We start from the raw sequence: 14,617 nt of genomic DNA, 5'->3' as shown, positions 1-14,617 counted from the left end.
GTAACTAACTCCTGGCAGGGAAAGGGTTAAAGGGGGATTATTGTGAAGAATACATTTTAATATAATAGTCATCTTATGGAAATAAGAAACTTTCTAAATTAACCAATAAAAAAATATACTGTCTCTGAAATAGCAAAGTTACTTTCCACTACCCCCTGCTCAGTAACCTGTCTCTCTCTATGCAGCATTGTGTTGGAGTTAGTTATTTTAAAAGAAATGTAGCTATAATTCATTGTCAAGGTAAAGGTACCGCATACCAACAATATACTTGACCTAACTGTCAATGAACAATGGGAGTATCTTGTCTACTTTGTCCAGTTGTCTTGACTTTCTAAATTGCATTCATCATGTTTAATAGGTCATAATTTTGGATGTGGTTACCTGTTCAGGTTAATCATGGCTACTCCAAATTTAAGAACTACTTACAAATAGTGTAACTTTTCCCTGTAACATCCAATCTGTAAACCCAAAATGATTCTCTGGAAATGGCTGCCAACAGCAACATGCTGAAAACATACACACACATCACAGGTCATACAAAGCTTAAATACCTTTAAAAATGGCACTAGGTATGGCTGTGGAGAAGACTTTAACTCTTTGTACAGTTTTGCAGTAAACTCTTCCGGCTCAATGTCTGAGTCCTGGCACCAAAGAGAAAATGACACTTCATGTAAATATTATCTCCCTAGCACATATGCTCTAGAAACTAGATAGCAAACATACATACCTACCCAGTTTCCTTATCTGAACAGTAGCATAGAGAAAAATAAAGTGACAGGAAATAGATTATCATGTACATTAACACTGCTTAACAGTATACATTTCCCCAAGAAGACATTATGGTAGAGGATAATAATAATCAAAGGATTCTTTCCCTTGATTGTGATAGAAACAGCATTTAATAATGGATTGGATGAATAGTAATAGCAGAGTATAATAAGGGTGTTATTTGAAAAGTAAATATAATGTACACTATTGAAGAACAGAAACACTTACTAGAAGACTTTTGACAAGGTTCTTCACATTTTGCCCCATGGTTGGAGACTGCGGCCCACTAGATGCCAGTTTTATTAATGTCGCAAGGAAGTTCTTGCATTTCTTCACGTTGTCTAATATTTCCTGAAGTCCATATAAGGAAACAAGGGTCAAATGGCAGCCTCCAAAGTAAGCTATTATATCTAGAAAAATGCATCTCATGATCTTCCTTTTATTTTGGGCAGAATTGTAAAGGTTTATACGAGTGTGTATAATGCATTCTCAAAGTATCAGCTCTTGACCTGTGTTCAAGCAAAGGCACTAAGGTCATATTTGGGTAAACTACCAGTAATTCTAAATATGAATATATCTAATATCTATAGCTGTATATTTATAGCTATTTTTCTATTCATTCATCTATTTATTTAAATATACAGTGGTGTGAAAAACTATTTCTGATTTCTTATTCTTTTGCATGTTTGTCACACAAAATGTTTCTGATCATCAAACACATTTAACTATTAGTCAAAGATAACACAAGTAAACACAAAATGCAGTTTTTAAATGAGGGTTTTTATTATTTAGGGAGAAAAAAAATCCAAACCTACATGGCCCTGTGTGAAAAAGTAATTGCCCCCTGAACCTAATAACTGGTTGGGCCACCCTAAGCAGCAATAACTGCAATCAAGCGTTTGCGATAACTTGCAACGAGTCTTTTACAGCGCTCTGGAGGAATTTTGGCCCACTCATCTTTGCAGAATTGTTGTAATTCAGCTTTATTTGAGGGTTTTCTAGCATGAACCGCCTTTTTAAGGTCATGCCACAACATCTCAATAGGATTCAGGATAGGACTTTGACTAGGCCACTCCAAAGTCTTCATTTTGTTTTTCTTCAGCCATTCAGAGGTGGATTTGCTGGTGTGTTTTGGGTCATTGTCCTGCTGCAGCACCCAAGATCGCTTCAGCTTGAGTTGACGAACAGATGGCCGGACATTCTCATTCAGGATTTTTTGGTAGACAGTAGAATTCATGGTTCCATCTATGACAGCAAGCCTTCCAGGTCCTGAAGCAGCAAAACAACCCCAGACCATCACACTACCGCCACCATATTTTACTGTTGGTATGATGTTCTTTTTCTGAAATGCTGCGTTACTTTTACGCCAGATGTAACGGGACACGCACCTTCCAAAAAGTTCAACTTTTGTCTCGTCGGTCCACAAGATATTTTCCCAAAAGTCTTGGCAATCATTGAGATGTTTTTTAGCAAAATTGAGACGAGCCATAATGTTCTTTTTGCTTAAAAGTGGTTTGCGCCTTGGAAATCTGCAATGCAGGCCGTTTTTGCCCAGTCTCTTTCTTATGGTGGAGTCGTGAACACTGACCTTAATTGAGGCAAGTGAGGCCTGCAGTTCTTTAGATGTTGTCCTGGGGTCTTTTGTGGCCTCTCGGATGAGTTGTCTCTGCGCTCTTGGGGTAATTTTGGTCGGCCGGCCACTCCTGGGAAGTTTCACCACTGTTCCATGTTTTTGCCATTTGTGGATAATGGCTCTCACTGTGGTTCGCTGGAGTCCCAAAGCTTTAGAAATGGCTTTATAACCTTTACCAGACTGATAGATCTCAATTACTTTTGTTCTCATTTGTTCCTCAATTTCTTTGGATCTTGGCATGATGTCTAGCTTTTGAGGTGCTTTTGGTCTACTTCTCTGTGTCAGGTAGCTCCTATTTAAGTGATTTCTTGATTGAAACAGGTGTGGCAGTAATCAGGCCTGGGGGTGACTACAGAAATTGATATTGAAATTGAAAATTGAAATTGATAAACCACAGTTAAGTTATTTTTAACAAGGGGGGCAATCACTTTTTCACACAGGGCCCTGTAGATTTGGAGTTTTTTTTCTCCCTTAATAACGTAAACCTTCATTTAAAAACTGCATTTTGTGTTCAATTATGTTATCTTTGACTAACAGTTAACGGTTTTTGATGAGCAGAAACATTTAAGTGTGACAAACATGCAAAAGAATAAGAAATCAGGAAGGGGGCAAATAGTTTTTCACACCACTGTAGATATAGATCGATACGATAGACAGATACATATACATTTTAGTAACTGTTTGTTATCTGCTAGCTATCCTTAATGTAAACCCACCCTTCCTTAGGGCAATGCCGCATGGGGAGATTGGTCAGCGGCAGGTAAATCTTGACTACTGTTTCCACCTTGTTAGTCACAATGAAAACAGCAAGGTCACACATTAAAACAGTAAAATGGCACTTAGCTTTTTATTTGTAGCCAGAATCAATCCAAAATTATAAGAACTTACCAACAGATCAATGCGTTATAAATATAACAACACTTTATTGTTCACCTGGAAAGTGCAAATTATGCTTTTGTAATGGAACAGGATGTCAGTTCCTAAGTAAATACACATTTTCATTACAATATGTGTACTTGAGGATATTTATGTACGTAAAAACTGCACATATATTTTTTTGTTTTGAAGTAGGTTAAGCCTACAGCAAACAATGTTTATTCTCTGTAGTGCCATCCTCCAATGGTAAACTGGATATTGAAACAGATATAATTTTTAAACAGTAACTATACCCCTTTTTGGTTTCCCCTTTCCAAATTCTTTAGTCAAACACACTTTTTTATTTACCTAAAACAGAACTTTCTCCTCTTTCAAATTACCACCATCAAAATAAATGATTTTTTTCCCTTTGAAATATTGCCAAGATCTATCCCTTTTTCTCTCAAGCAGCTACTAAAATCCTCTTCAATGGCATGCCCTAGACTACTCTAATCTACTGACCATATCTCTCTTTACCTCTACCTCTAGCTTAACTCTGCTGGTCCAATGCTCACCTAAGAGAGAACCAACTCAACACCTCATTACACACCTCCTGCACACCACAATACACATTCACTTGTGTCTCTACATCAGGGATCCCCGCCCTTTCTTACTCGTGAGCCACAGTCAAATGTAAAAAGACTTGGAGAGCAACACAAGCACCATAAAAGTTCATGGAGGTGCCAAATAAAGGCTGTGATTGGCTATTAGGCAGCCTCTATGCACACTATCAGCTTACAGGAGCTTTATTTGGTAGTACATCTTGTTTTTAATCAACCAAAACTTGCCCCCAAGTCAGGAATTCAAAAATAACTACCTGGTTTGGGGGCACTGAGAGCAACATCCAAGGGGTTGGTGAGCAACATGTTGCCCCCGAGTCACTGGTTGGGCATCTCTGCTGTACATGTTCCTGGTCATCTCTACAAAGCCACCAACCTGTTCACTCCACCCACGTCCACTGCCCTCTCACAATTTAAACAATTCTCATTACCTCTAGAAATGCATTTCTGAATTTATATATCATTCACTCTCTTCAATTCTAAACTTAAATCCTACCTCCTATAGTATAGTATTTGATTTAATCTTGGCACTTATGGGGTAATGCCCCAACTACAGTGAATATTAAGACTTACCCATACTTTCCGACTATAAAGGACAGGTCCTTCTTCCTCCTCAGAATAAATTTTATCTTACATATTTCTATTTATTGGGATGTTTGTAACCCTGTACATACTAATAATGTATTGTAATAATGTATAGTGCTTCTTGAATGGGAAAAAAATGTTTTTCTCAAAAATGCATCAGTTAATAGAGCTTCTCCAGCAGAATCCTGAATTGAAATCTGTTTTTTAAAAGCACAGATTCTTTTTTAATATTTAATTTTTAAACTTCCCATGGGCTAGCCATATTCTTAATTTCCCAAGGTGCCACAGCAATGTGACTCGTGCTATGATAAACTTCAGTCACTCTTTACAGCTGTGCTTTAAGTTAAAGTGAGATCACCACCTCCCTTCCCCCCCAACAGCTGATCAGCAGAACAATGGGAAGGTAACACTCAGTAGTAAGAAATCCAAGCCCAGCTTGGGACTCCTCCAGTTACATGGAGTAGAAGAAACAATCACTTATCTGAAAGCAGTTCCATTGTGTAGCGCTGGCTCCTTCTGAAAGCTCAGACTCAGGCACAATGCACTGAGATGGATGCCTACACACCAATGTTACAACTAAAAAACAAATTTGTTGGTTCAAGAATAAACTTTTAAAGGAGAAGGAAAGGCTAATAAAGAGTTCATCTCAAGCTGCAGGCATACCTCTATTCTCTCAATAGTGCCCTTAAGTCTCCCCATATTTCTCCCATTCAGATGATCAGAAGCCTCATAGGAAAAAAAACGCTGAGCTCTGCAAAGAATGTTCCCACAATGCCTCACTCCTGCATCAAGACCAAGACCGATGTACATGCTCAGTGTGTAAGACTATGAGGAAGCTTCCTGCTGATTGGGTCAGATCACACATTTCTAAGGGGGGGAGGGAGTTCTTAGCATTCTTGAGGGAGGGGGGAGCAGGAGAGGGGAGAGAGGAGAGAACGGCCTGTCTCTGGCACAGGAAAACAAAGAGACAACAAATCCTGTTTCCTTTGACAGAGAACTCAGTGCAGTGTTTCTGTGAGTGCTTATGGCTGTATTTACATAGAACTTTCTGATAAAGCTTACTTAGTTTTTACATTTCCTTTTCCTTTAAATGGTAGAGTGAATTATTTGCAGTATACCATAAAATTCATGACAGGGTCCCTTTAAATAAAAATATACATACTTACTGGGGAATTTTGTGTTGGTGTGGTTTGAGCCATTTTTGGAGGTCCAGTTTTGGAAGGCACCCCACTGGGAGCTCCTGAAAGAACCTTTATCTGCCCCTGAGCTGGTCTTACTTGAGGTACACAATTTTCAGACAGCACAGGTGTTATTACAGAAGATGCTTGTATTGTATTAGATGTAGTAACTGAGCTGCAAGTTCCTGCAGCAGTAGTTGTAATATAAAGGTTAGTTGCTTTTAGTTTGATGGCTGAGCCACAGGTTGCTGTTAGAGTGCTAGATGGAGCATAAATTTTGACTGATGGTATACTGGATGGGGTAGTGGTCCTTACTGAGGCAGACAAAGATGATCGAATTGGATTTTGTGACACTGAAGGTGTTACACTAGCTGATGGGATCACAGCAGAAGTGCAAGTATTGATTGTAATAGGAGTAATTACTGGGGTAGATGCACTAATGGGTAACACAGTTATAGATGATGTTCCAGGTCCCATAACCGAGTTAGCAGGAATTACTACAGAGCCTGTAGCTGACACTGATGAGGCAGAAGTGGAAGAAATGTTTGTCAGAGCAGTGACTGCTGGGCCAGGAGCTTTAATCACTACAGTAGAGGTTCCTTGAGTGGAGGAGACAGATGTTGTCTGGGGTGTAGATGGTGTGCATATCCGAACAACTGCAGGTAAAGAAACAGGCGCATTCTGTCTAGAACCCATGGATGACGTCACTTTAGCCAAACTGCTTGTCAATGATGAAGTCTGATGAACACAAAAGTAAACATCAACATCATTAATTTCATAAACTGACCTGCAATCTTCACATATAGGTCTAGGTAAAATATACCCATACCCAACTGTGATCTGCTTATCAGGTACACAAAATATCCATTTCAACGTGTAAACGGATGTGCCTGCACACCATTTACATAAATCACATCTGTCTTGTAAAGCTATCCTCTACAGAGAGATTTAGGTTGCTGGGTGAGATGAGAGACAAAAGAAGCCCAGGACAATCCCAATGATTCAGCATTTTTGAGAGACAAGTTAGGCCTGGGGGCTGATTCCTGGCCAGTTCAATGGAAGTTTTTTTTAAATTGACAAGAATCATCTAAAAAGTGTCTCTGTTTTTAAACAATTTCCAATTTGGGAGACTAATTTTTTTTATCACATATGTAGGCACTAAGCATCATGCTGGGCAAAATGCCAGAGAACCTCCCTCCTGTGTTTTACAAGTGTTGCTATTTGATTACACACTACAGAGTGAATTCAGGTATAGATGATTGCAAACATTTTCAAGAATCTCACAACTGGTTTTCAGTAGCAGCCTATCTTTACTTATCTTTTGTCACATAGTTTCGCACTGAGTTAGGGTGGGGTCATAAATGGGCTAGCTCCTGTTGTATTTTGACCAACTGGACCATGGGCTAAACAAGCAGACACCATATGAAGAGGCATACAAGTTATGCCCACCTCAGGTGGCAGCATCTCTCAAGTTACCAGGGGTGGCAAAAATCAGCTCTTGGTAACTGCAAGAACTGAAATTCTAATTTGTATATTGGCATGTTGGCTCTTTTAGTGCAAAGAGGGGCACTGCACTCTTCACTAGCAATGTAGCTTCTAGGCTGCCTCAGGGTGGCTCTAAGTGCCAAAATGCTCCTGAACAAGACTAATACTAGATTACATTGCAATAATAAAGCACACAAACCTGTAGGGGAGAAGGGCTTCTCTGAACATTCGGTGCAATGGAAATCGTTGTTAAAGGTGTCGTCTTGACAGCTGAATTTGTAAGATTTGAAAGTACCTGGGCCCCTGGATTCTAGGGGAGAAAAAAGTAACAAACAAAAACGAAATATTAAGTGTTGCCAGTGCATGTTTGCAGGGAATACACATAAATAAGAGATACAATCTGGACTGCACATCTACATTATCGTGGCATACATACATACTGGCGGTGTTAAATATGCATTTTATACCTGTGCTTGGACCCGGGCCAAGGTTTGTTGAGAAACCAGCATGAGTTGTCCTGTGCTGCTTCTAATAAGAACTGTCCCTATAAACAAAATATACATTAAGCAGATGAAGATTTGTTGTTCACATAAGTGTCTCTTGATACTCCTTACAACACATCAATCAGAAACTGCAAGGTGGAACCAGTGTCCTTGTAATCTAAACACCAATTTTACACTAAATTTAGATGGATGTCAAAGCACACACTTTAATGTGGTCATGGCTTTAAAAGTGTGCGTGGTCAAAAAAAGCGATGCACACCTCAATTCTTCCCCATCTAGTTAGCCCCAATTTAAAATACTTTCTGCTTTCTATAGCCCTCATTATAACTTGCTGCACCTCCACAAGCTGCTACAATACACAGCATGCCAGTGCTTCCTGGCATATGCAGTTTTCCTTGTGTATGGCAAGTCAGCAGTGTTCCCTGCACTTTCCTGCACATCTGCTATCTATCCTTTATGCAACCCATGAAGAACGCTACAGGAAGTGAGGGAGAAGTCTAGAACATGGACATCACAGAATCGAGTAAAGTTGACAGGCCCATGTCTTGAAAGCTGCAAGAGGTGAGTTCTTAGTTCATCATTAAACCTAAAAAAATGCCCAACTGTCAAACCAAGGCATTGATAATTGGAATGGTTCATACTTACTTGAACCAAAAGTTTGAATTTAACTACATTTCTTTTTAGCTGTAGTTTAGTACATTCTCCATACTTAGAGTACCCCTGTCTTCCACGTGGAACATACACAGTGCTCCATGCCATAAGCCTTTTTCTGAACTACCTGTTTGTTGAATGGAGGGAATGGGAGGTATATACACCATAAGAGTGGGCGTCTACAAAGATAGAGGCTGCAAGCACTAAAAGGAAGGAACTCTGTAAAAACAGCATTTGCTTTTGTAAATGTTCTTGGACTGCACAAATATAGTGGTTCAGGAAACTGTGGAAAATGTATGGTACTGGGGGACTTCCTTTTACAGTAATATTTTTACCAAGTGACAGGTAAAATTATTAATAGGGATGTAAACCCAAACATTTAATTTTACCCTGATGCAAGCCATTTTCCAATATTAATTAGTAAATAATTTCAATGGTAAAGTAAATGTGTGCTTGCAACTGAAATCTGTATTGGAATGTCCCTCACTGCTGGTTCTGACTCGTGAAGTCAGTGATCAGTGCCTCAAACTCACAGGAAGCAGGAAGAACATGTAGATATTTTTTATTCTTCTGTCTATCAAGTGCAGGATTTGTAATGGGTTACAAACATTTCATTCACAGTACAACATTTCAGAAATAAAATGTATTCCATGCTACTGATTTGGTTTGAAAACAGTTAACTGTGTCTCTCTGTATGTACTATAAGGGGTTTATGTAATAAAAAGGTCTAGCATGCTATAGCAGCAGTTGGCAGGTAGAAATTAGTGCTTACCTGTTTAAAAGCAAAACATCTTATTTGTTCATAAAATCTACTGCAATAAAGTCGTGTCAAATATTTTACATATTTTATTTTCCAAAGAAAGTGTAAAAATTTTTGTAGTTGTTAAATAGTAATTTATAAAACTCCAATGTTGTGCATCTTGTGCATGGGACTTATCCATTCAAAAAACTCCAGTGCTAGATTTAGAATGTCTGACAACAGTCTAAAGGGGAATTGAAAAAAAAAAAAAAAAAAAATTATATATATATATATATATATATATATATATATATATATATATATATATATGTATTCCAACTCAGTCGCACTCCACGTGTAAAACATAGCATTTATTTGTGATCTATATAAAATTTTTTGATACATACGAAATAAAAAAAGGTTCACAGTTCAGTTAGCCACACTCACGCGACGTTTCGGGTATATTGTAGTCCCTTTTTCAAGCGTTATATCGTGGCTCCCACATGTTATATGGCGTACATCCGTAAAGCAGTAACGTATATAGTTTAAAACCGGACGTGGCGTGTCGAGTCACCATGGAGACAGGACGCTACAGCGTCCCATCTACACAGGAGCCAACACATTACCCCGGATATGAAAAATAAGCAACAACTAGAATATCACTTAAGAAGCTTTTGCAAGGGTCACTTCAATACAGTATATACAGATTAATCAAACGAAATATACAGATAAGAAGAATGTTTGTAGGGCTCATTAAGAGATTTATATCCGTAATATTATGTATACATATATCCATTTAAAGCATTATAAAGAAAAACAAAAATAATAACTTAAATCCAAAAGCAAAAACTAAAGAAAAACAAAAAGCAGGAAAAAGAAAAAGAAAAAACAGAAGAGTCTACAGAAATAAATGTAAATCAAAGTCCCTATTTAAGCCCCTAGGGGCCAATGAGCTAAGCCGATGTATCCACTCCACTTCAGTTCTCTTAAGGTGTAAAATCCTATTACCACCTCTTTTTAAGGGTGGAATGTGTTGTATCACTCGAAACCTCAAATCCTCAGAACTGTGTCCCATCTCCAAACAGTGTCTCGATACAGGTAAGGTTCTATTCCCAGTATTAACAGTCGATCTGTGTTGTGAGAATCTATCCCGAACTTTTTGGGTAGTCTCCCCAATATAAATGAGATTACATGGGCATATTAACATGTAGATCACATAACTGGTGTCACACGTATGATGTCCACGGATACTATAGATTTTACCCGTAATAGGATTACTAAACTCGCGTCCCACCATAACAAATCGACATTGTGAACACCCCTTGCACTTATACATGCCCTCCCTCGGTGGTCCTAGGAAGGTAAGTTGCTTAGGCATTATAGGAACTTCAGCTCTAACCAGTCTGCTACCAATCGTGCCACCCCTCCGATATGACATCATGGGGGGCTGTTGGAAAACTGTAATCAATGGGTATGACTCCCTAAGTAAATGCCAGTGTTTATTTAAAACAGATTGCAAGCGACTGCTATGTGCATGATACTGTGAAACAAACGTAACTCGTTGTCCCTTTTCTCGTGTGTTATGTCTATGTCTATGTTCATGTGGGGTAAACATAACCCTTTGTCCCTTCTCTCGCGTGGTATGTCTATTCATGATGTCATGTCTACTAAATTTACTACGACTGTCTTCCAAAATTTGTCTAGGATAGCCCCTATCAAGGAATTTTTTCTCCATTTTATCCAAATCCTCACTAACTATATCCCGGTCATTGGAAATCCTACAAACCCGGGAAAATTGACTAATAGGGATTGATTTTTTAATTGCCATAGGATGGAAACTGTCAAATCTAAGTAATTGATTACGATCAGTGGGCTTTGTATAAATACGTGTAAGGAATTCCTGTTGATGGAGATTTACCTCTACATCTAGAGGTAAATATATATATATATATAAAAAGCCATAGGTACATGCCCTCAAGTATCAATATACAAAATTGCCCTGTCCCTTACGGTGCCCATACATGTTCTGATTTTAGCCTTCTTCCAACAAATGTTCGGATATCATTTGTACATTTAACTGCAACGATCTAAAACTAACAATAGTTAAACTTACAATATTTAAATTGTAAATTAAATAAGAAATTGAAGGATGTTCCGAATATGAACTAGTTGGCATACACCAATCATACGAAAGGGACTTTCTGGAAATGCATTGTAAGCCCCCCAAGGATATTGTTAGATACACAATACATGCACAGATTTTATTGTTATCCAACCAAAATTTTCTAACCTGTTTGATCGGCTAAACGACCAATCCCCATGGTACGAAAATTATTGGGATGATAATTCGGAGCCGACACACAGTCAGAAAATCGTACAAAATTACGTTTTATATGACTCAGTGTTAGGTTTTAAGCTACAATCTGGCCTGTATAGCCACCTTAAAGTGATACTGACACCAGAAATAAAACCTTTTTTACATCTTTCATAACATTATCCTTGCATGAGCTTTATAATTTTGCCATAAACGTATTTCCTGAGGCTTTTACATTTCCTATCTGATCCCTCATGTTTCTCTATGAGGGGGCGGCCATATTTGTGCAGCAGGAGGCCGTTAGCATTAGACGCTATAGGTGACAGGATGAGAAGGGACAGTCAGGTTGGCAAAACAGTCGGGTTTAGGAACTTCAAGTAACAATTACTCACAAAAGCAGCCCTAACAGTGAAAAACGATCAACATGACCCATAGGTAACTTTTTATGCAGATTCATATTTTAAAAAGTAGTTTTTTCGTGTCAGTATCACTAAGACTGTAGCATGAACCTCAAGGCATACCACTTTGATTCCACAGTCTCAAGTAAGTGTAAATATTCTGGCTGAAATCAGTGCAGTGTGCACAGACAGTTATTTGCCAAGGCATATAAAGCCTGCCATAAACAAAACATTGGCATCTCATGGGGGCATTTCTATGTTTTAACATTTCAATAACTAGACCAAGAGACTATCACTAGCTTCCTTGTGCTGGGGAAGATTCCTGACTAAAAATCACCATATATCAAAGTCTACTCTGTACTGATAGGAAATATTTGGGTGCATAGTTTCATATCCAACCAGCTACATGTTTGTGTGTAGGTAATGATTAGTAAATGGATGTAGCTAGGCACTGGGTAGGTCAGGCAAAGATTTACCACAGAAAAATAAATGTGACATAACATCAATTCTGCCGGTGCCTTACAGAGCTAACATGAACAAAAAGCAAAAAAATCAGTTAAGAGACGTGCCTGGAGAATGGTGCCAGATGCCCTGTCACAATTGCCATTCCTTACCTGCGGGGATCTGAATGGCTGTAGTTTGTGGAGCCTTACTGGCCATAACATGCTGCGGGGCTGGCATCCTGGGGCCACCTCTGACTTTGGTGGCTTGGCTTGTGACAAGAACTGGCGCCACTTTGGAGAGCAGAGCGGCCGGGGCCAGAGCGACGCTCACTGGAGTCTGAACGCTTTTGGTGGGGAGATCAGGAGAGGGCGCAGCCGGGAAAGTCTGGGTGAGCAGGGATGGAAGTCCTGGAACCCCATGGCAGGGAAGGGCTGGAGCTGCTGCAGTGCCTTGGTTACACTGCATCACCCTTTGCACCCTTATTGTCCGGCTGCCAGCATATTTGTAAATCTACGTAGCTCTTCAGCAAACACCAATGGCAAGTAATGTATACTAATGTGCGCTGGGACGCAGTGCTTATTGCATATAGCGCAAAGTGACAGGCGCTCCTGTTACACTCTTTTAGTGAGAGTTCATGTTCATTTTCTTGTACACCACTCCCATTCCCCCCTCTCTGCTAAAGTACAACCCCTAATTAGCGGAATGGGTTGCTCGCAGCCATGTTTATATAGCCATGTGCACGCTGGGTAGGCGCGCAAGTACAAGGCAGCAGTAGGCTGAGGAGCGCAAGCCGCTGATTGGCTGCTCAGTGTAAGCCGCTGATTGGCTGCTCAGTGCGTACTGAACGGTAACCACCAAGACTACGTTTAAAATACACAATTATTACGTTATCAACCTTGAATGATTTGTTGCTAATTTTTGGGTGAAGGCCGTAGCATTCTATTATTTTCAGAAGTTATGACACATTGGCCACAGGGGGTCGCTATATATGGGGGCAGTATACCTGTAGGGAAGTGTTGCTTACCATCTCCCTCATAGCAACTCTGTGCAGGGGCGCTGCTGCCTTGAGGTGAGCTGAGAAATTCCCCTCAGGTGGCAGACTGCTTCCCTGCATCTGATCTGCCCTGCTCTGTCTCACAGGATTTATTCTCCTTTCAGTGTCACTGAGAGTTTGTGAGACTCTTTAGCTTTTACATGCGCCAGGGTGCTTTAATCTGCTGTTGCAGCATATTACTCTGCTTACACTACCTTGGTACCAGTAGTAAATCTCGCACACTCATACACTCAGCGTTCTTAAAGGGACCTTGGACATTTTCATTTAAAAAGGGATCTCGTTCCCAACCTGAAAACCATAGGCCTGTTAGTCTGACATCAGAGACCCTGGTCTCATTGAATTGCTTATATGTTTTCTTGTTAATATATGACATCTATGACCAACTTTGCAAAGTCTGACTTGGCATAAAAATTGTGGGACTTACAGCATTTTACACTTCACCATTGAAAGTAAATAGGTGAAATATGATTGGCTGTTGGTGGTAATCCACACTCACCAGCACACCCTGCCCTTTCCACTCTGTTCCGCCTGGTGCACAGTATTTAGAGAGACGTCGGCACTCTCCACCACGATCCAAATAGCACAAAATACCGGCACAACAGGATTTGTTTTAGCGGGATAAACCCTGCTGATTTTAATAGTAGCAAACCATGTGACATGGTTTGCTACTATTAAAATCAGCAGGTTTTATCCCGCTAAAACAAATCCTGTTGTGCCGGTATTTTGTGCTATTTGTCTGTTGGTGGTGCCGTCCACTTTTCCTACCTTTGAACGGCAAATACCCAGTGACTAACTTTGCAAAGTTTAACAACCCCAGAATTAATACTTAAATACTGGCATCAGTTTAAATATAAACCAATGAAATTTAATGGGTGGAAAAGGATTGGCTGTTGTGGGCTCCACCCAGTTTTCTAACCCTGAATACGTAGTCCCAAAGTTTGGGAACACTGACATAAATAGTGCGAGAAAGACAGCATTTTAAATTTAAACCAAAAAATTCAATAGGTGATGTTTGATTGGCTGTTGGTAGCTCCACCCATTTTTTAAAACCTAAAAATGCAGTCCCCTAGTTACCCTGGTGTTATTACTGTGAGAATTGCAGCAGGCTGAATTTTCCCATTGAAAATCAATAGGTAAAATCTGTTGGCTCCACCCACTTTTTTTTTTAACTCTGAACCGAAGTTACCTGGTGACTAGCTCTGCAAAGTTTGGGGACCTTAGTATTAATATTTAAAGAATGGCAGCAGTTTAAGTTTAAACATATGAAGTCTATAGGTGAAATCTGATTGGCTGTTGTTGGCCCCGCCCACTTTTCTAAGTGTGGAATGTAGTCACCCAGTAGTTTGGGAACCCTGACATTAAACAATGAAAGAAATGCGATTGGCTTTTG

The 14,617-nt window shown here is 39.6% G+C and overlaps 1 protein-coding gene across 1 annotated transcript in view; it reads right to left on the bottom strand.

Moving 5' to 3' along the window:
* The window catches only part of taf4b (TATA-box binding protein associated factor 4b), a 53,941-nt gene extending 41,026 nt beyond the window's left edge, over nucleotides 1-12,915 (bottom strand). The window contains exons 1-6 of the mRNA XM_002940927.5: nucleotides 12,344-12,915; nucleotides 7,592-7,668; nucleotides 7,324-7,434; nucleotides 5,628-6,377; nucleotides 997-1,119; nucleotides 552-641 (exon numbers count right to left, since the gene is read on the bottom strand). Coding sequence (XP_002940973.3) covers nucleotides 552-641; nucleotides 997-1,119; nucleotides 5,628-6,377; nucleotides 7,324-7,434; nucleotides 7,592-7,668; nucleotides 12,344-12,638 — 1,446 coding nt within the window. The 5' untranslated portion in view covers nucleotides 12,639-12,915. The remainder of the gene's footprint in view (nucleotides 1-551; nucleotides 642-996; nucleotides 1,120-5,627; nucleotides 6,378-7,323; nucleotides 7,435-7,591; nucleotides 7,669-12,343) is intronic.
* Nucleotides 12,916-14,617: the final 1,702 nt, after the last annotated feature.

The sequence above is a fragment of the Xenopus tropicalis genome, chromosome 6, assembly GCF_000004195.4.
Source record: "Xenopus tropicalis strain Nigerian chromosome 6, UCB_Xtro_10.0, whole genome shotgun sequence".
NCBI classification, from domain to species: domain Eukaryota; kingdom Metazoa; phylum Chordata; class Amphibia; order Anura; family Pipidae; genus Xenopus; species Xenopus tropicalis.
The sequence above is the reverse complement of the archived record's forward strand: the minus strand, read 5'-3'. Positions and strand labels throughout refer to the sequence as shown.